Genomic DNA, 22720 nt, shown 5'->3' on the forward strand with positions numbered 1-22720 from the left:
GTTGATTATCACATCAAAGAGTCCAGGCCTTTTGTTTTAGCACTGCAGCAAAGTCAAGGATGAATTTGCTTGTTCTTTATTAAGCTGTTCTGATGCTTTTCAATATGGTTTTGACATTGATAATAAACAGTTTTCTAAGGGCTTTACCAAATAAATACATCAAAGCTGAACACTGAATAGAGGGAGGAAAATGACAGTGAAATACTGTTTAAAGAAGGGCTTTGTACAAGTTCTCCTACTTTGGTTTCTCAGCTGACACCCGACACCATGTTTGTCTTGTGTGACTTTTTCAGACCCATCACATTAGAGATGTCTGAGAGTTGGCGAGTGATGGGAATGCACTTTTCTGGGCTCAAAGTAACTGGCTTAGAAGGGAAGGCAGAGACTGGGGAAGAGCAGAGTTGGTGCTGGCACCTGCCTTTGGGCACAAGAAACAAAAGGACGCTTTGTACTTTGGGAAAGCTTATCTTCTACACCACATGATAGGCTTAGCCCACTCTGGCCTGATAGGGGTTGCTCCCAGCTCCTGCTGCAGGATCTTTATGTCCATTTCCGGCCTAACCGGAGTGTCAGCTTTCCAGTGTTCTGAGTCTAAATAAAAGGGGCTTGGAAAGCGGTGAAGAGAGGCGAGCCTTTTCTGTGTGTCCAGTAGCCCCTGCCGTTTTATTTATCTGTTTCAGTAGTGTTGCTTGTCATTGTTATGCCATCTATGAGTTGAAAAGACCTTAAAGCATATTTATTCCAGGCCATTCTCGTTTAGAAATGTGAAATAGAGCTTTAAAAAATATTATCTGCATATCAGAAGTTAGTACCTCATGACAGGATCACAAGTTGTAGCTGAGACTCTGACGCAGTTTTCTTCAGTATTCTCTGAGGAGTCAGCATTTTGAGGAAGGAATAGCACCCATTTCTAGCAAATGTGAGCCTCATCCTGGTGAAAGCTTGTCAGTGGAGTCTTTATTTTATTTTCTTTAAATTTTTTTATTTTTGAGACAGAGTTTCACTCTTGTTGTGCCCAGCCCAGTGGAGTCTTTATTAAGTGAATTTTATTTTACTGTTTAAAAATTACACCATTGGAGTATTCACTATACAGGAAATAAAATAAAACCAGAAAAGAAAAAAAGCCGAAATCACCAATAGTTCCAGTGTCTAGAGATACTGTCTAGAATTTGGTGTACATTCTTTCCTAAATAAGTCTTTTCAAAACATGGAATTATGTCATCTATTGGATTTTATAACTGCCTCTTTAAAAAAAAAATCTAATAAGACTGGGCATGGTGGCTCACACCTGTAATCTCAGCACTTTGGGAGGCCGAGATGGGCAGATCACTTGAGGTCAGGAGTTGGAGACCAGACTGGCCAACATGGTGAAACCCCACCTCTACTAAAAACAAAAATTAGCAAGGCATGGCGGCGGGCACTTGTAGTCCCAGCTACTCGGGAGGCTTGAGGGAGGAGAATCGCTTGAGCCTGGGAGTCGGTAGTTGCAGTGAGCCGAGATCATGCCACTGCAGTCCAGTCCAGCCCAGCCCAGGTGACAGAGTGAGAGTCTGTCTCAAAAAAAAAAAAAAAAAAAAAGCCTCATAAGGCATTGTGAATATATTTGCAAATTAATAAGACCGGTCTCTATACCACATATTCTCTTCTATGGATATACAATTTATTTAACCAAACCTTTATTGTTGGATATTTGCTGTTTCCACCTGTTTTTTATATTATAAAAATGTTTTGTTGAACATCTTTATAGGTAAGATTTCCTTACAGTAAATTCCTAAAGAGGAAATTGCCAAGTGGAGGGTTTGCATATTTCTAGGGCCTTTGGCTCTAATTCCCAAATTGCTGCTCTGACCATTTGTGTCAGTTCATGTATTCATCAGCGGCATTGAGAGCCCCTATGCTTACTCAGCCTTGGAATCTCCATGCTCACATTCAAGGTGCCAGTGCTATTTGGCACGATATGTGCAGTGGCCATTTGTCCTAGTTATACTATAGTGAATTTGCCTAAACATATATTACCTTTGCTCACTTCTCCCCAAACTCTGAAGTATATGTCAGAATAGATACGTTTGTTCTTGTAATATTACCATTTTTTCCCTTTTGATGAGAGATGGCACTGAGATACAGACCAACTATTAGAAATAATACAGAAGCTAAAGCATTTCCTTTTCTGTAAAACTGAACAGCAATGAACCAGTTGAATTAAAACATCAGAAGTCATCAATTTTGTCCTTTTCCCCAACAGAAACCCAGATGGAGACGTGAGCCCCTGGTGCTATGTGGCAGAGCACGAGGATGGTGTCTACTGGAAGTACTGTGAGATACCTGCTTGCCAGAGTAAGACTGTAATACCCAGTGTGATGGTTTCCAGGACTGGGAACACTAAGAGTGCGGAGAGGGAGGCCCCTGCCAGAGGTCAGGTAGTTAGGCTGGTGGATTTCATGGAGCATGTGAAAGGAGAAGCCATCCTGGGCTGAGGATTTTCACTTCTCTTGTTGAGGCTTTTCAGGAATAGGAATGCTGATTTCCTTAGCACCTCATTCTAAAGGTATTCCCTTGATGGGTAAGCCCCATGAGAATTCCTACTTTTGGTTAATTTCTGATTCTTTCAGGGATAGAGAGGGCAACCGCTCAAAAGCAGCCTAGGGGAAAAAAATCTTGTATTTTTTGGAATGAACATCTTTATATATAGTGAAACTCAGTTATGGCACTACTTATTACTTGGATTTGAATGGGTCCCCAGAAGTGATATTTGATAAATATCTTGTTAAATACCATACAAAGCGGATGTGGTAGTTCTTTTACTCACATTAGCCTAACATGTTCTACTGTTTATAATAATAACTCACAACCCAATTTCTTCAGCCTTTTACTAAAATGCCTGTTTTCTAACTGCTTCATTCATTTATTCCTGTATTCATTTTCTTTTCCTTTTTTTTTTTTTTTTTTGAGACATAGTCTCGCTCTATCACCAGGCTGGAGTGCAGTGGCGTGATCTCAGCTCACTGCAACCTCCACCTCCCGGGTTCAAGTGATTCTCCTGCCTCAGCTTCCTCAGTAGCTGGGACTACAGGCGTGCGCCACCACGCCCAGCTAATTTTTGTATTTTAGTAGAAATGGGGTTTCACCATGTTGGCCAGGATGGTCTCGATCTCTTGACCTCGTGATCCGCCCGCCTAGGCCTCCCAATGTGTTGGGATTACAAGCATGAGCCACCACACCCGGCACCTGTATTCACTGTTTATTATATGCAAACTACAAAGACAATAGCATACCCTGACCTTCAGGAGTGTATGGTATAGGATGAATCTTAAGATACAGTCATGCACCACACAAAACAGACCACATATACAATGGTGGTCCCATACGGAGTATCTCAACTGATTGTTCAGTCAGTTACAGATCACACTTCTTTTTCTACTCTTCTTTCTTCCTTCTTTCTTCCCTTCTCACTACTACACTTGATTAGTCTTTTTTTTTTTGGAGACAGAGTCTCACTCTGTCGCCCAGGCTGGAGTGCAGTGGTACCATCTCAACTCACTGCAATGGCGCCATCTCGGCTCACTCCAACCTCCGCCTCCTGGGTTCAAGTGATTCTCCTGCCTCAGCCTCCTGAGTAGCTGGGATTACAGGCATGCACCACCACGCCCGGCTAATTTTGTGTTTTTAGTAGAGACGGGGTTTCTCCATGTGGTCAGGCTGGTCTTGAACTCCTGACCTCAGGTGATCCGCCCGCCTTGGCCTCCCAAAGTGCTGGGATTACAGGCATGGACTAGTCTTTATATATGTATATAAAGATTATAATGGAGCTGAAAAATTTCTGTTGCCTACTGATGTTGTAGCTGTCATGATGCCGTAGTGCAACACATTACTCATGTGTTTGTAGTGATGCTGGTATAAATAAACACACTGTACTTCCAGTCACACAGAAGTATAACATATACAGTTACGTACAATACATAATACTTGATAATGACAGTAAACAACTATGTTACTGGTTTATGTATTTACTATACTATACTTTTTACTGTTATTTTAGAGTATATTCCTTCTACTTATTAAAAGAGCAGTTAACAGTGAAACAGCCTCAGGCAGCTCCTTCACGAGGTATTCTAGAAGAAGGCATTGTTTTCACAGGAGATGACAGCTCCATGTGTGTTATTGTCCCCTTCCAGTGGGACAAAATGTGGAGGTGGAAGACAGTGATATTGATGATCCTGACCTTGTGTGGCCTAGGTTATTGTGTGTGTTTGTGTCTTAGTTTTTTAAAAAAAGTTAAAAAAGTAAATGAAAGTAAAACATTTAAAAAATATAATAGAAAAAAGCTTATAGAAGAAGGATGTAAAGGCTGGGCACGTTGGCTCACGCCTGTAATCCCAGCACTTTGGGAGGCTGAAGCGGGCAGATCACTTGAGGCCAGGAGTTCCAGACCAGCTTGGCCAACATGGCAAAACCCCATCTCTACTAAAAATACAAAAATTAGCCAGGTTTGGTGGCATGCACCTGTAATCCCAGGTACTTGGGAGGCTGAGCAACAAGAATCACTTGAACCTGGGAGGCAGAGATTGCACTGAGCCGAGATCATGCCACTGCACTCCAGTCTGGGAAACACAACAAGAGTCTGTCTCCAAAAAAAAAAAACAAAAAACAACAAAAAAAGAAGGATATAAAGGAAGAAAATATTTTTGTACAGCTATACAATGTGTTTGTGTTGTAAGCTAAGTGTTATTATGAAATAGTCAAAAAGCTAAAGTAATTAAAAAGTTTATAAAATAAAAAAGTTATAGTAAGCTAAGGTTAATTTATTATTCAAGAAAAATAATTTTGAATGAATTTAGTGTAGCCTAAATGTTCAGTGTTTATAAAGTCTACAGTAATGTACAGTAATGTCCTAGGCCTTCACATTCACTCACCACTCACTCACTGACTCACCCAGAGCAACTTGCAGTCCTGCAAGCTCCATTCCTGGCAAGTGCCATGATATAGGTAAACCAATTTTTATCTTGTATACAGTATTTTTACTGTACCTTTTCTATGTTTAGATATGTTTAGATACATAAGTACTTACCATTATGTTACAATTGCCTACAGTATTCAGTACAGTAACATGCTGCTCAGGTTTGTAGCCTAGGAGTGACAGGCTATCCCATTATAGACTAGGTGTGTAGTAGGCTATCACATCTCAGTTTGTGCAAGTGCACTCTATGATGGTCACACAACAACAAAATTATATGACAATGCAGTTCTCAGAGCGAATCCTTGCCTAAGAGATACATGACTATACTTTTAAACAAGGTAAAGAAAATACCGTGTGTAGAAAGGTCTTGCAGAAGGTTTGAACCACCGAAACTAAAGCAAGATCTGCTTCTATAAGGAGTCTATTAATGTAGTATATATAATGTATTTTAAAATATGCCAAAAGAGCTCAGTGCCTAGAGCTGAAGAAAAAGACAGTGAATTCATAACATTCTATCTGGGTTATTTTTTTCTTATTATTTAAACCTACTCTTTGCCTTGCCATCTTTCTCACCTCTCAGGTCAGGAGTCTTGTGTATGGGACCTGGCAACCCTTTCACTGATACCTGGAATAGCAACTGAATTCTGAGGCCTCCAGGGGGAAAGGCAGCCCCTGACCAGTGCTGCAGACCTAGTACTCACCTTTTGTAATTTAAACACCCAGATGTCAACACTGCCTGACAGTTCAGCCTTAGCTTCACTATCCTTCCAACCTGAGTGTGCCTTCATCCAGTCCCCAAACTGAGAAAACAGTAAAGACCAGAAGAATGGGCTTTTGCTCAGTCTGCTTAATCAAATTTTTAAAATGAAAAACATCTCATTTGCCTCTAGTTATGTAAAGAAGAAAGAAGCAGAGGGAGAGGACAGCAGATTTTCCTCGGTCCATTTGTTCAGCACAAAGATAGTCTTTTAGTACCAGCCTGTGTCTTTCTCTTGGGAGTGGTAAAGAGGGGGTTTCAATCTGGGCACTTTTATTTGGAAAGATATCTTCGACTTGCATTTCTAAAATACAATCTGGGCCAATAGGAGCTGATTCATGTGGTCATTGAAACCAGGTTCCAGAAGAAAGAATTATAACAAAATGCTATAAACTATTTAGTATGCCTCTAATTTGTAATATTTACCGGATATGCTTTCCTGTTCCAAAAAAGGAAAACTAAATATTATTTCAGTTTTTCTGTGGCCCCTTGATAACCCTCTAAAATCTCTGAAGCTAGCCTTGAGATGGTCTGGGCAGAGAGATTTGTAGAAGTTGGGAATGAGAGCTCTATAGTACCTGGTTTCTGCGGATAGAGGGTGGGTGGTGTCTGGCTTTGGTTCTTTGGAAAACCCTTCAGTTTACCCTGTGGGGACCAGGGCTCCCCATCAAGCCGGATCTCAGACATTGAGTCTGGCAGCATATTGTACTTCTAGTGTGTCTGATTAACATAGTTGAGCAAAACCTCTTTTACAGTTTGTAGCGAGAGATGTTTGTAATTGCCTGGTGGATTTAACAGAGATACAGCCATCCTATTTTAGGCCACTTTTGCCCTATTTCTGGATGTGGAGTCACAATTTTCATGAATAATACTAAACCTCTGCATGAAGCCTGCTATTCATGATTAGCATTGAACTTGTCATACAGAAAAAGGCCTGTGACATGATCAGATTCCTGGAAAGTTCATATCTGAATATAACAGACCCAGCAGGAGCCAGGGGGAATGAATGTTTAGGGACAAAGCAGAATCTGGCTGAATGGTGGGCCATTGTGTGGAAACCAGATCTCTGCCCCTTGGTGTGTTATGTGTAGAGCTACAACAAGCAGGAGGCAGACCTGAAGTATGACTCAAATGGGAGCAGAGAGAAATCTGAACTGCTCTTGACCTGCAGAGCATGGATCAGAAGTTACCGTTAAAAGAACAGCTCGGAGGTAATTGGATTTGCCCCTGAAACTGCTTCTGCCAGTATGTTTCTCAGAAACCCCAAGTTCTTATTGCAGCCAGGAGAAATGCAGACTTCAAAAGCAAATTCCAGCGTCATCGGGTTTAACATGTCTCTAGATCCCACACTTTAGACCTCTAAGGCCTGTTGGTTTGACTATTGAGAGCTATTTTGTGTTTGCTGAAAAATATTCCCCCAATTTCTACAAACCCAGCTATAAAAATTCATCTTTGAAATAGGGACATTTGAATACAGACTTAGTATTAGATTATATTAAGGAATTACTGTCAATTTTATTAGCTACAATAATGGCATGGTGGTTACGTCCTTTAAAAATTACAGATACTGAAATATTTGTGGTTGAAATGACATAATATTTGGGATTTGTTTTAAAATAATCCAGCCCCCCAAACAGTGACTAGGTAGGGGTGAGGGAAATAGATGAAACAAGAATGGTTTAAAAAAAAGTGGATTATTTGTTGATGCTGGGTGATGGGTTCATTTTTCTTTCCCACTTTTGTGTATGTTTGAAACTTTGCATAATAAAAAAAAATTTTAATTATTTTTATAATATTTTAAATATAAAGAGTATATAAACACAGCATTCTGAGTACCTAGATTCAAATATGTAACACGACTATCCTAAATTGTAATTTTTTTTTTTTTTTTTTTGAGACAGAATCTTGCCCTGTCACACATGTTGGAGTGCAGTGGCAAAATTTTGGCTCATTGCAGCCTCTACCTCTAGGCTCAAACAGACTTCCCACCTCAGCCTCCTGAGTAGCTGGGCCTACAGGCACATGCCATCACACCTGGATAATTTTTGTATTTTTTGTAGAGACAGGGTCCCCTAGCTGGTCTCATACTCTTGGGCTCAGCAATCCTCCTGCCTTGGCCTCCCAAATTGCTGGGATTGCAGGCATAAGCCACCACACCCAGCCAATTGTAATAATTTTACACATAGCCCACAGGTATCTGATGTCATTGTTAAAGTTAGTTATTAAAGTTTTAGTTATTAAACTTGCTAAAGCTATTAGTTATTTAAAGTTATTAAAACTACTAGTTATTGAGGTTAAAGTTAGTAAATAAAGTTTAAAATCACAAGAACTTGGCTGGGCGCAGTGGCTCACGCCTGTAATCCCAGCACTTTGGGAGGCCAAGGTGGGCGGATCACCTGAGGTCAGGAGTTCAAGACCAGCCTGGCCAACATCTCTACTAAAAATACAAAAATAAACTGGGCGTGGTGGTGCACATCTGTAGTCCCAGCTACTTGGGAGGCTGAGGCAGGAGAATCACTTGAACCTGGGAGGCAGCAGTTGCAGTGAGCTGAGATGGCGCCATTGCACTATAGCCTGGGCGACAGAGCAAGACTCCATCTCAAAAAAATAAATAAAATAAAATCACAAGAACTTTAGACATATTTAGAAGTTATTAGTTGTGTCAAATGACATTTCTTAAGCTCTGACCATCTGTCAGACCTTGTACAAAATGGGGGACACAAGGATAGTATGTTCTGCAGCCTGTGGGGAATCCTCAGTCTGGGACAGAAGACAGACACATGAACAGATAAGCATATGCGAAATACTCTATAATAAGTGAGGTGAGCAAAAGGTTCGGAGCACCTAGGAGGGCCATCTGTCTGGCATGGTAGGGAGGCAGGGGCTATTGTCTGTTGAAGAGGGCTTCTGGAAAGAGCGGGGTCTTGTTTAGGGCTTCTCTACTTTAAAGTACATCCAGTCACCTGGGATCTTATTAAAATACAGATTCTTATCAGTAGGTCTAGAACAGGCCTGTTACATTTTTAACAAGGTTCTGGGATGCCAGAGCTGCAGGACTACACTTTAAGTAGCAAGGTTCTAGATGTTAGGGCTGGGTGGGGTGGGGTTGTAAGGGCATTGGAGGCAAAGGGAACAGTTTGTGCCCCTGCATGTGCGTGAGCATGCGCGCGCGCGCGCACACACACACACACACACACACACACACACACACACACACACACACACACACACACACACACACACACACACACACTGATGAATTCCAAGCAAGTTGGTGTTGCTGAAACATAAATTTTTAGAAGAAAGGGGCAGGAGATGAGGTCTGAGAAGTAGACAGGGCTAGATGATGTCAGGTCTTATGGTCTGGGTATGAAGCCTGGACCTGATCCAGGAAGATGGTGATGAAGCTGAGGTGAGGGCTGAGTGTCTGAAGGAGACATTTCTGCATAGTTCGTTAAACCTCTGTATTAGGGATTTGGGTCAAGATTTCCCACTTTTAACCTATGAGAAGTTCTCTAGTGATTCTATCATTCACACACATCAGCCCTAAGAGGAAGCCAGCAGTTGCACCTCTGCAATACGCGTGGAACCTTAGGTCCATCTCAGCTGGTGACCTCACCAGCTCAGGTTTCTTTTAACTAAATAATACCTGGACTTGTTAAAAATATATTTAAAATAGATTTCAGATGTTAGTATTTGCCTTACAAAAGTCAGCCCAAAAAATAGGATGTGAAAGCTTCCCATTATCCCTGATAAGAGTTTTTAAAACTGTGTTTAGAGTATGTGTAAAAAGCCAAGGGTGCTGTGGCAGTGGTGGTCAAGGCAGTTTCTCAATTATAGAAAATGTTTTGTTTCTGTCAGCACTTTCTGTGTTTTCATGTCAGCACTGCTTTCTAGTATGTTTCAGCTATTGCTGAGTAGCTACTATGTACAAAAAGCACTTATATTCACATTATCTTTTTTTTTTTTTCTTTTTGAGACAGAGTCTCGCTCTGTCACCCAGGCTGGAGTGCAGTGGTGTGATCTTGGCTCACTGCAAGCTCCGCCTCCCGGGTTCACGCCATTCTCCTGCCTCAGCCTTCTGAGTAGCTGGGACTCCAGGCGCCCGCCATCAGCCCCTGCTAATTTTTTTTGTATTTTTAATAGAGACGGGGTTTCACCTTGTTAGCCAGGATGGTCTCAATCTCCTGACCTCGTGATCCGCCCGCCTCGGCCTCCCAACACATTATCTTATTTAACCTTTTCAACAATCCTATGAAGCAGGTGGCATGTCTATTCTCCCGTCTCCATTTCTCAGATAAGAAAATTGAGCCTAGATTGTTAAGTGATTTGATGAGGATTACAGTCTGAGTCAAACAGGATTTTTCACTAGGACTCCTGATAGCAAGACCAGTGCCTTTTCCTTCTAGCACTTGAGAACAGTCCCATTTCCTTTATTTCCTTGAAAACAGGGGCTCTGGGATGGATTCCGGCTACTGTTGAGGTCATTCTTCAGAATTTTCTTTGTGAATTATTTGGGAATTAAAGTTTGAAATTCTGATAGTATGGTGAATTATTAAGATTGCTTTTGTGACATTGTGGAAACCAAAGGATTAACTCAGTGGCGACAGAGGGTCTGCAGTTCATGCTGTTAGCTCTAAGTCATTTTCTTTTCTTCTTTGGCTTTGGGAAATCCTAAGCCCCAGGAGTAAAGCAGGCTGAGATGGGATCTGGGAAGCATTTGCTGCCCAACAGAGCCACTCTGCAGTATGCTGGGCTATCTCTGTGGGTGTTCCCAGACCAGCTGTTCTCAGCTAGGAAAGGGCTCCCCTGGGGTTGGACCCACTGCACAAAACAGTTCGTCAGCAGCTTTGTCTGGGCCTTAGCTTCTCCCCCAATACCATGTCTTCACTGCTGTGGGCTGAAATTCACCTTCTCTAAAATGACACATCCCTGTGTACCATTTATACTTTTTTTTTTTTTTTTTTTTTGAGACAGAGTTTTGCTCTTGTTGCCCAGGCTGGAGTGCAGCGGCATGATCTCAGCTCACTGCAACCTCTGCCTTCTGGTTTCAAGAGATTCTCCTGCCTCAGCCTCCCGAGTAGCTGGATTACAGGTGCCCACCACCATGCCCAGCTAATTTTTGTATTTTTAGTAGAGACGGGGTTCACCATGTTGGCCAGGCTGGTCTCAAACTCCTGACCTTGTGATTCACCCGCCTCGGCTTTACAAAGTGCTGGGATTACAGGCATGAGCCACCACACTTGGCTGTGTACCATTTATACTTTACAGCTAAAGTGAAAATTCCAACTTTTGTTGATAGCCAAAGCAATATTGAAATGAATATTAATAGGCCAGGTGAGGTGGCTCATGCTTATAATCCCAGCACTTTGGGAGACCAAGGTGGGAGGACTGCTAGAGCCAAGGAGTTCAAGACTAGCCTGGGCAACATAGGGAGACCCTGTCTTTACAGAAAACTTAAAAATTCACCAGGTATGGTAGCATGTGCCTATGGTCCCAGCTACTCAGGAGGATCGCTTGAGCTCAGGAGGTTGAGGCTGAGCTCACATCACAGGCACCCTTGTTTTACTTGATTGTACTTTTATTTGTGGAAGAGTGCTGATGGAATTTATGGAGGCTTTACCTCTTCAAGCCTCTTCTTGGTAGCCACCGAAAAGAGCCATATATTTCAACAGTCTTCCCCACACCTAGCACAGTGGAGAGTGTAAAAGTGCTTGCTAAGTATTCTTTCTTGGCTGGGCGTGGTGGCTCATGCCTGTAATCCCAACACTTTGGGAGGCCAAGATGGGCAGATCGCTTGAGCCCACGAGTTCGACACCAGCCTGGGCAATGTGGTGAAAAGCTGTCTCTACCAAAAATACAAAAATTAGCCAGGTGTGATGGGCATATGCCTGTAGTCCAGCTACTTGGGAGGCTAAGGCAGGAGAATCACTTGAGCCCAGGAGGCGGAGGTTGTGGGAAGCCTAGATTGCGCCGTTGCACTTTGGTCTGGGCGATGAGAGTGAAACCCTGTCTCAAAAGACAAAATTCTTTCTTCATGCCATGAGGTCTTATCTCTTCCTCTCTTCCCATAAGAGACAACACAAGCTGGTGGAAAGATGGAAAGAATGTGGACATCTGAGTCACACCCAGTTAGGTTTGAATCATTATCTGCTTAATAGCTTTAGGCACAATGACTCTCAGTTGTGCCTGGGTTTCCTCATTGGTTCCTTCCAGGGTTTTTTTGAAGATTAAATGAATAAAATGCACGCTGCCCTAAGTCCTAGCACATATCAGGTAGACATGAAAGTACCAGCAGGTATTGTGATGGTATGCTCTCCCCAGGGAATGGACTACCGTTAGTATGTCCCTGTCATCTAATTCCTAGAATATGTTATTCATAACCTGCGTTTTATTTCTGCCCATCTCTTTTTTATCTAACTGACCATGGGTCTTAGTACCAGGCATCAGCTGCTGCAGTGGCTGTTCCCTGTGGCCTGCTGCAGCACTGAACTCAGTGAACACAAGAGGCCCCACGTTTGTTTGTTTGTTGTTTGTTTGTGACAGGGTCTTGCTCTGTTGCCCAGGCTGGAGTGCAGTGGCATGGTCATGGATCACTGCAGCCTTGACCTCCCAGACTCAAGCGATCCTCCCACCTCAGTGTCCCAAGTAGCTGGGCCAACAGGCGCACACTACTGTGCCTGGCAAATATTTTTACTTTTTGTAGAGATGGAGTCTTGCTATGTTGCCCAGGGTGGTCTCAAACTCCTGGGCTCAAGCAATCCTCCCACCTTGGCCTCCCAAAGAACTAGGATTACAGGTGTGAGCCACTCTGCCTGGCTCCCACGTTTGTTCCTACAATGAGGTTTTATGTACTCAATTATTTTTTGTACTCAATTATTTTTTGGTTTTTGCCAGTGGGTATTATTTAATTTTCCGTTAAAAAAATACAGACTTTCTGAACCAAATGGATATCGGTTCAGTGACAGATACAAATGTTCTAAAGCACAGTTGTGTAAAGCATACTAGGGACTTAAAAAGGAAAACTCATTCAAATTGATAGGGATGACTTTACTGAAAATCTTTATACCAGCACTTGCCTATAAGGAAGAAATAGCCCCTCAATCTTATGATGTAATTGGGAATCTGAGTTATAAACCTAAGAGAAAATTGCAGACCAGCACACCAATTATATAAATAAGTGTTGAATTATGAGGTAGAGTGTTGTGAGTTTTTGAAGACAAGAGGACTCATTAAAGATTGTGGAAATTGGAAGAAAGGTGGCTGGTGGCTGAACGGGTCAGGGAACAGCAGGACAGAGGCTTGGAGGAAGCACAGAATCGATGTGTGTGTGGGTTGGGATCCAGGCTTCCTGAGTAGAGGAATGGACAAAAAGGAACCAGGTCAGACCTGGAAAGCAAGAGTTAATTAGATGGGACTGATATGCTGAAAGCCCTAGTTTAGGAAGAGAAGCAAGTCCAGTGTCATTTATAGGACGGATCAAAGGAAGAAAGTTTGGGGAAGAGAGGATGGGTGTAGATTTCCAAACTCAAGGGATAAGGGCCTGGGCTATCATGCCAGCAGTGAGACAAGACAGGAAGGATTAAGTCCAAGATGCACTTAGGAAGAAGACAGAACTTGTTGACAAGTGGAATATGTAAGGGATAAAACAGCAGGAAGAGGTTCCTTGCCTGGGATATTTGTGGTGTCCCTGAAAAAAAAGTCCAAGTCAACAAACGAGCTTTTCTTCCAGGGACACAGCAGTTATCATTCCTCTTGAACTTGGACTGACCTTTTACCATGTAATGTGTACTAGTTGTTTATTGCTGTGTAATGAGCCATCCCCAGCCGCAGTGACTTAAGCACCAACAGTTTATCATTTCTCCCAGTTCTCTGGGTCGACTGAGTTTGAGCTGAGTGGTTCTTCTGCTGCTGTCACCTGGGTTTAGTGAGGTGCCTGCATTCAACTGGGAGCTCTGCTGGCATTCAAGGTGGCTTCAGACCTCTATCCAGTGACTTCTCTCAACAGCAGGGTATTCAGACTTCTTATACGGTGGCTGGCTTCCAAGAGAGAAGCAGCAGAAGCTGCCATTCCTCTTAAGGCATGAACTCAGAAGAAGTCCACCACATTCTATGGATCAAAGCAAGTTGCAAGGCCCGATTTAAGAAGTGGGGAAATCTATTAAAGTGGGAGCAACACACATGTACAGGGAGGGGAGAAATTACTAGAGCCTCTTTTGACTCTTTATCACATTAACTCACCAGAAACTAAGTTTCAGAGAAGGAACTCCCACCGGGAGGGAACTACTGCTGTGATAGATCCTGGCCTTATGGGATCAGGATCTTTAGGAACTCTTACTACCTCCCCCTAAGGGCAGAATTTCACAGAGGAAGAAAAAGCTGTGCTTATTTATTTATTTGGGGGTGTTGCTGTAAGACTCGGGGGCACAATTAAGACTGTTGGAAGAATCAGAGTGACTGAAAAGGAAGTTTATGTTTAGAAATAAAGTTACAGAGGTAGTGTGGGGCCATATCATGAGAAGGGGTTGGAATGGAAGTTGCAGATGAACAGCACAGGGTGCAGTGAGCTTACGGTCGTGGGTCTGAGGGTGTGGATGAATCCACACTTAACCTGTTGATGCTCTGAAAGAAGTAGGATACTAGCTGCAGCGTCTCAGATGCACATAGTTTTTCTTTCCATGGAGGGGAGAAATCAGCTACTGAGGCACCAGTGTGGGGTCCTTGAGGCAGAAGATGGTATTGACACAGGGTTAAATGACATTTAAAATCAGCAGAGAAGCACTTTGGGAGGCTGAGGCAGGAGTATCACTGGAGGCCACAAGTTTGAGATAAGCCTGGGCAACATAGTGAGACCCCATCTCTACAAGATACACAAATAATTAGCCAGCCATGGTAGTACACACTGGTAGTCCCAGCTACTCGGGAGGCTGAGATGGGAAGATCACTTGAGCTCAGGAGTTCAAGGCTGCAGTGAGTATGATTGTATCACTGCACTCCAGCCTAGGTAACAGAGTGAGACCCTGTCTCTATTAAAAAAAAAAAAAAATCAGCAGAGGAGTTACATCATTTCTGAAGAAGCAGATTTTACTTAGGAAAAAAAAAAGGGAGCTCTGCAGAGCCTTGGAAAGAGTTTTTTAAGACATAGGACAAGATCTTAGCATCTGGTTTCTTAAAGCAAATATCCCAGATCTGGTCAGAGCAGTGGAATAGAAAACATAATAATAGTTAAGGCTGCTTCTTCTTAGTGAATTACCAGCTGAAGATTTAGATTCAAACTGAGCCTTTGCTATGATGGCCGTGCCTTCTGTCTTCCATAATGATTTGGTTACCAGGACTAGAGCTCATTCAAGCTAACTTGAGCAAAAGAAATCTATTTGAAGACCATTGGGATGTATCACAGAACCCAGCCCCTGTGTCCTAAGAAACTAGAAGGCAGGGACTTTCACTATCTCTCTCTGTGGCCACTTCATCTCCCTTCTCTGCCGCTCTCTCAGCTTGTTATCCATCCTTCTTCCTCTTCGTGGACCAGCAGGATTGGCTCATTCATCCGCTTACATGGCTGAAACTTGAGTTTGGTTGCCTCAACTCCTACTTGACAAATCCTACAATTTCAGTGCCTGCATTCCCTGAGCGGATCCCAATTCCAGCTTCCTAAGAAAGAGAATCTGGTGGCCCCAGTGTGAGGCAGCTGTGGCCAGAGGATGGAGCCCTTTGTCTTGTCCCCAACCAGCAGTAGTTATGGGGGCAGATACTCTGAGAAGGTGCTGTGGGTAATAGGTGGTTCTCAAAGAACGGCTGTCAGCCATGGAGGCCCCCATGGAGGTGTGCGCAGTACCTTCACAATGAAGCCACAGTTATATTCAAATGTAACAATGTTTAGTGGGCCTGCCTGATTGCTTCCCAGTTGTTTCTTATGATAGTAAAGGAGCAATAGTTCCTGGGTTAATGTGAACGGAGGACCATCTCTCTTTAACTCCTCTAAAATTTTTATCTTCAACATCTGAATGTTTGTAATTAATTTTCACAAGTTTTGAAGCCTCAGCTAAGATAAACAAGGGGTCCATTTGTATGGTAAGATAATTTTTTAAAAATTGAAAGTGATGAAGCCTCTTTGGTAAGAGGAAAAATGCATGACCAAGCCACAAGGACTTCAAAGTAAGCTTGAAATGAAAAAGGAATTTGAAGACAAATATCCTTTTTCAAATTGGCTTTTCCTCCCTGCTTCTGGGAAGCGCTAAGGGTGGGACACGATCTAGAAATCCACTCAGTTGAGTAGTAATGCTTTTGAAGCAACATGACGTGTCTTCTCTGACTAGACTTCGAGCCACACTTTCCAGGACAAGTCAGAGGGCAGTGGCCCCCTCAGAGGCTGACTGGGACCGCAGAGGCTTCCCTCGTGGTGAACAGAGTTTTGAGGGACTAATATGTTTGAGAATTCAGTCTTGAATCTCAGGTCTCAGGGAGTCACTTTCATTTAGTTGCCCAGACTGGTCCTATAAGAAAAGGGGTCAGAGACATGAAAAATAAAAACAAAAACCCATGGAATGGGAGTCTGCAACCCTGGAGCTTACCCCGACTCTCCAGTTCTGCCTTGTGTGTCCCCATACAAGGCCTTTAACTTTGTTAGACTGGTTTCTTCTTTGTCTAATAGGAATAATATCATCTGTCCCGCCTCCCTGAAAGGGCTAGAGCTTCCTGTGAGCTGACTTATGTGAAAATGGGCTGTATGCTATACAGATGTAAGAGATTAATATTTTAATATCTGGAATCAAACCGTTTTCTGAGGTGGCTGCCTTTGATTTTTGTCTTTTAAATCAGCCTATTTTATTTTTCTATTATTCAGCCAGTTCTTGTTTGTGTGGTGAATGATGAGAGCCTTATTGTATGTAATGATGATAAACACTATTTATTCAGCACATTCTATTCTGCTAGGCCTTGTGGTATTTACTTTATTTACATTATCTCATTTTATTTCTCACAAGAACCCTTTGAGGTCCATATTGATTCTCATTCCACTGTTGATGAAACTGAGCTGAGAAGGGCTGTGATGGAGAGGCCAGAATTTACCCTAGGGTTTGTCTCACTGTAAAAGGCCACCTGCTCCTGGACACATGGTGGTGGCACCAGTGCCCTTCAGAACATTATCAAGTCCTAGGAAGGGAGCAAGCAAAACCCACTCCTGAGCCACAATGTGGATGGCAGAAAATGAGGAGCATAATGGCCCTCCCTCTTTTAGAAGCTGCATGTTCTATTTTTCATATGGTTCTGATAAGCTCCACAGTTTTGTTCTAAGCCTAGGAAGCAGCAAATTAAGAAGGGGTTAAGCAAAGACTGCAGGCATTGACAGTAATAAGAAGTAGATGCCCACAAAGACCCCTTTCAGTTCTAATGTTCTGAGGTTGCAGCAGCCTTGACAGCAACTGTTTTAGACTGAATGTTTGTCCCACCCCCACTCCCACCATTCTTATGTTGAAGCCCTAACCCTGCAATGTGATGGTATTTGGAGATGAGGCCCTTGGGGAGGTAATTAGGTTTAGATGAGGTCATGAGAGTGGGACTCCATGATGGGATTAGTGCCCCCATAAGGAGAGGAAGAGGGCTGGGTGCAGTGGTTCACGCCTGTAATCCCAGTACTCTGGGAGGCCGAGGCAGGTGGATCACCTGAGGTCAGGAGTTCAAGACCAGCCTGGCCAACATGGTGAAACCCCATCTCTACTAAAAATACAAAAAAATTAGCTGGGCGTGGTGGTGTGCGCCTGTAATCCCAGCTACTCGGGAGGCTGAGGGAGGAGAATCACTTGAACCCAGGGGGTGGAGGTTGCAGTGAGCCAAGATCACGCCATTGTACTCCAGCCTGGGCAACAAGAGCGAAACTCCATGTCAAAAAAAAAAAAAAAATGGAGAGGAAGAGAAACCAGAGCTCCATCTCCCTCTGCCATGTGAGGACACAGCAAGAAGGTTTTGGTCTGAAAGCCAGGAAGAGGGCCCTCATCAGGAACTGAAACTGCCAGTACCTTGACCTTAGACTTCTCAGCCTCCAGAACCATGTCCATTGTTTAAGCCACCAGCCTGTGGTATTTTGTTATAGCAGCCTGCATGGACTGAGACAGCAACCAAAAGACAAATTAACTATTAAAGTCAGACACTAGAACATAAAAAAGCACACCAGTCTGGGGCCATTTTGAAGTATATTTGATGACCTCAAGTTACCAAGAAAAATTTAAAGTAGGCTAAACTTGTTAAATTTGTTTAAGAAAGATCTAATGCATGTTAGAAAGGTTTCATCCAAAATGATTAAGATAAAATGTTAAGTTTTAAAGTTAAGCTTTATGGAAAACTCAGTTATCCAGAATGATGTTCCTACATAGCCAAAGAAGACAGTGAGAAGAAAGGAGTCAAAACCAACTGTTCCTAGCTTTAAGTGGATGTCGTTATGCAGGTTGAGTCTGCTTTCCACTTTCACTCTACCTTATTCATTCACTCTGCCCAAGAAGTACCTTTATCCACTCTAATGGCATTCTCAGCAACCTGGATGGGATTGGTGACTATTATTCCAAACGTGAAGGAAATCAGGAATGGAAAACCAAACATTGTATGTTCTCACTCATAAGTGGGAGCTAAGCTATGAAGATGCAAAGGTGTAAGAATGACACAGTGGACTTTGAGGACTCAGGGGGAAAAGGTGGGAATGGGGTGAGGGATAAAAGACTACAAATTGAGTGCAGTGTATACTGCTCAGGTGATGGGTGCACCAAAATCTCACAAATCACAACTAAAGAACTTACTCATGTAACCAAACACCACCTGTTCCCCAATAACCTATGGAAATAATAAAAAAAAAAAAAAACAGAAGTACCGTTATCCACTCGTTCCGTGATTTCAGTGGGTGACACAGGAAGTGCTTGTTTATTCAGCATATAGTCCTAGAGCACCTGCTTTGTGACTGGGACCACTCCAGGCCCTGGGAATACAGGGGTGTGTGGAAGATACAGTCCTGCCCTTAAGTTGCTCATAGTTAATCAGGTAGAGAGACAAGTATACAGGTGTTCAGAATCAAACTCAGCATAGACTGCTGTAGGACTACACAGCAGGGACACATAACCCTCTTTCTTGTGGGGGATAGGGTGGGGAGGATGGGAGGGCCATGGGGCTGCCCAGGAGAAATGATGTTCAGGCTGAAATCTTAAGAAGGGAATAATATTCTAAGCACAGGGAATAGCATGTGCAAAAACCCAGAGGCCAGAGGGAAAAGTCCAGTTGGGAAACTTGCAAATACACTACAATTTGGCCTCCGTATAGAATGTGAGCTGAAGGGTAGACAGGTCACGGTGGTGGGAGAGGGGAATGGGGAGCAGCACAGAGGGGAAGGGGGAGCAGCACAGGAGCAGCAGCAGTGTACCATGTGAGAAAGTTTGGACTTTATCCTGGGGGGCAACCAGAGAGCTTTGAGGGTTTGGGGAAGGGCTCCGTTTACCTCACCAGCTGCTGCTGCTTTTCCCTTTTTCTGCTACCAATCACGCTCACTTCTTGTAGTTCCTGCCAAGGCCACAATCTTTCTTGCTTCAGGCCTTTGCACTTCTGTCTGGAATGTACTGCAAAGATTATTCTGGTTGCAGTTTGCTAACTAGATTAGAGTAGGGTAAGCCTAGAAATGGAGATAGAATAGGAGGAGTCTGATGCAGTGGTCTAAGTGAAAGGAGATGGTGACCCAAACTGGGGAAGTGGCAGCGTGAACAGAGAGGCAAGGGCAGATGTATGTGATATTGTAGGAGGTAGAATTGACAGTGTCACAACTGGCAAGTGATTGCCTTTGGGGGCAAGTTTGATACCTTAGGCCACTGACGTTCAAATGGGTTAGAAGGGCAGCAGGCTGTGGTCTGATTCCCAGTGATCTACCTCATGGTGTGTTTCAAGACCTCACTGTCCTATTGAAACATGAACCACCTGGATTTGCTCAACAAATTAATAAAGCTTAGAGGTTCCAGCTGTGTTAATGTAAGCCATGGTGATGTTTATGTCTAACCTTAACATTTATGATTATATGCCTTAGGCTCTCTGTAAACTAATACATAATAACATGCTTACTTGTAAGCATAATGGAATAAATGAGAGAAAAATCAGAGTAAATGACCAAGATGATCATCATCAAGTAGCTCTTATTAAGAACCATTAAATGCCTGGCTCAGGTTTCCACGCGCAAGGTCCCTTTAACAAACTCAGTTTATATCATATGCTCTTGACTAGAGAAGCTTGACTCACTGCAGTTGTTTAAACCCTAAAACGTAGACATTTCCAAGCCAGGCCCCTCCACCCCCAACACTGGACTCCTACTGCATAGAGCTTTTCTGTTTACATTTGCTACTATAGAGATTTAGTTTGTTTCCGAAGGATGCATTTTAACTTTTGTGCGGTGAGCCACATTTGTTATATTTGAACCATGTGTGACGCAAGGGAGAAAGGTAACCACTTGACTTAGAGGGGGAAGGGTGAGTCTTTGGGTTAACAGAGGTACTTCCTGCCAATTTAAAATGAGCTGGTTAGATGGTGGAATACATTAAAATGTGTGTGTACATGTGCACATACACATGAATATATTTTTATATGCCCAAAAGACTAATGTGGATATAAAGCTTATTAAACTGGACCATACTGTTTTCCAGTCTGAAACATAAAGGAAAAAAATGCTATTGGACCGGGCGCAGTGGCTCACGCCTGTAATCCCAGCACTTTGGGAGGCCAAGGCGGGCGGATCACAAGGTCAGGAGGTCGAGACCATCCTGGCTAACATGGTGAAACCCCGTCTGTACTAAAAATACAAAACAAAGTTAGCCAGCCTGGTGGTGGGCACCTGTAGTCCCAGCTACTCGGGAGGCTGAGGCAGAAGAATGGCGTGAACCCGGGAGGTGGAGCTTGCAGTGAGCCGAGATGGCGCCACTGCACTCCAGCCTGGGCGACAGAGCGAGACTCCGGCTCAAAAAAAAAAAAAAAAATGCTATCTAAGAGTCTATATGCCCGTCACTTTGGAATTGTATAATACATAACTCTCAGCTGACCTAGAAGTGCTTCTGAGACCAGGCCTCATTTGTGTTTTGTTAGATCTTCAGTTATATAAACCATGAGGAACAAATGGAGAAAGGGAAAGGACTTCAACTGATAGTGGAGTGATTCATAAATCAATAACATAGATGGAAAACTAAGTTCCACAGAGATTCATTGTCCATGACCCATGATGAATTAATTTCTTTATTCAATAAAGCTGTATTTAGTATTATAAGGTATATTATCTATTACTGCATAACAGATTACCTCAAAACTTGGTGGCTTAAAACAACAGACATTCATGATCTCATGCATTCTGTGGGTCAGGAAATCTGGGGTATGACAGCACTATCCTGCTTCAAGGTGTCTCACAAAGCTGCAATCCAGGTGTCTACCAGAGCTGGAGTCTCATCTGAAGGCTCAACTGAGGAAAGATCTACTTTCAACCTCACGTAGTTGTTGGTAGGATTTAGTTAATTGTGGACCATTGGGTGAAATTCTTTTTCTTGTGGGATATTGGCTGAAGTCCACCCTCAGTTCCTTACCACACAGCCTCTGACATGGCATGTTGCTTCATTATTGCTTCATAGAAATATACAAAGCGAGAAAACAATAGAGAGTCTGTAAGCAAGATGAAGTCATAATCTTTTGTAACCTAATCCCAGAAGTGACATCCCATCAACTTTGCCACATTCTACTTGTCAAAAGCATGTCAGCAGTCCAGCTCACACTCAGGGGGAGGAGATTATACAAGGGCATGAATACCAGGAAGGGGGGATCTGTCTTAGGCAGTTTGGGCTGCTGTAACAAAATACCATAGAGTGGGTGGCTTAAACAACAGACATTTATTTCTCATAGTTCAAGGGGCTAGGAAGTCCAGGGTCAAGGTGCTGGCGACTCAGGGCCTGGTGAGGCCTCTCTTCCTAGTTTGCTGAGGGCTACCTTCTTGCTGCAGAGAGAGAGGGGGTTCTGGTCTCTTTCTCATATAAGGGCAGTGATTCCATCATGGGGGCTCAGCCATCATAACCTCATCTAAACCTAATTACCTCCCAAAAGCCTCACCTCCAAATACCTTCATATTGGGAATTCAGGTTTCAATATATTAATTTTAGGGAGTAATAGGGGGAAAAAAACTTTTCCCATACATTCATACATTTCTCTTCTAACACCAGATGTATGGATTTGTCTCAAACCAGCCAATTCTCCAAGTTTCCAGACACCACCTGGGGGTCCTACAATTAAGTTATGGCACTACCTAACTCAGTCTCACAAGTCTGCCCCCCACTTCAGATGCCAATTACAAGGAGTGGGTCCCAACTTGGCTACAAATTGGGGGTTCCCACAACCCTCTCCTCTGGTTTGATAATTTGCTATAACAGCTCACAGAACTCAGGGAAACCCTTACACTTACCAGTTTATTATAAAGGATATAGGTGTGGCTAAGCATGGTGGCTCACACCTGTAATCCCAGCACTTTGGGAGGCTGAGGCAGGAGGATCGCTTGAGCCTAGGAGTTCAAGACCAGCCTGAACAACACAGTGAGACCCCATCTCAATTCAATAATTAAAAAAATAAAATTAAAAGGCTATAGGTGAACTGCAGATGAAGAGATATATAGGGTGAGGTCAGGAAGGATCCTGTACACAGGAGCTTCTGTTCTTGTGGAATTTGCCATACCTGGCACAGATATGTATTCACCAACCCAGAAGCTCTCCAAATGGCATCTTTTAGGAATTTTAACGATGGCTTCATTACATAGGCATGATTGATTATTAACTCAATTTCTAGACTCTCTCCCCTCCCTGGAGGATGTGGGGGTGTGGCACTGAAAGTTCCAAGCTTTTAATCATGGCTTGGTCTTTCTTGTGACCAACCCCCATCCTGAAGCTATCCAGGAGCCTACCAAGAGTTGCCTCATTAGAACAAATGATGCTCAGGTCACCCAGAAAATTCCCAGAGAGTTGCTCTGT

General features: G+C 43.1%; 1 protein-coding gene across 2 annotated transcripts in view; it reads left to right on the plus strand.

Annotated features, from left to right (window-relative positions):
* Nucleotides 1-22720, plus strand: part of KREMEN1 (kringle containing transmembrane protein 1) — a 95339-nt gene that overhangs the window by 23766 nt on the left and 48853 nt on the right. For both annotated transcript variants that reach the window (XM_024239984.3, XM_009234221.4), the window contains exon 3: nt 2243-2334. In XM_024239984.3, the coding sequence (XP_024095752.3) occupies nt 2243-2334 (92 nt within the window). The remainder of the gene's footprint in view (nt 1-2242; nt 2335-22720) is intronic.

Source organism: Pongo abelii, chromosome 23, assembly GCF_028885655.2.
Source record: "Pongo abelii isolate AG06213 chromosome 23, NHGRI_mPonAbe1-v2.0_pri, whole genome shotgun sequence".
Classification (NCBI taxonomy): Eukaryota; Metazoa; Chordata; class Mammalia; order Primates; family Hominidae; genus Pongo; species Pongo abelii.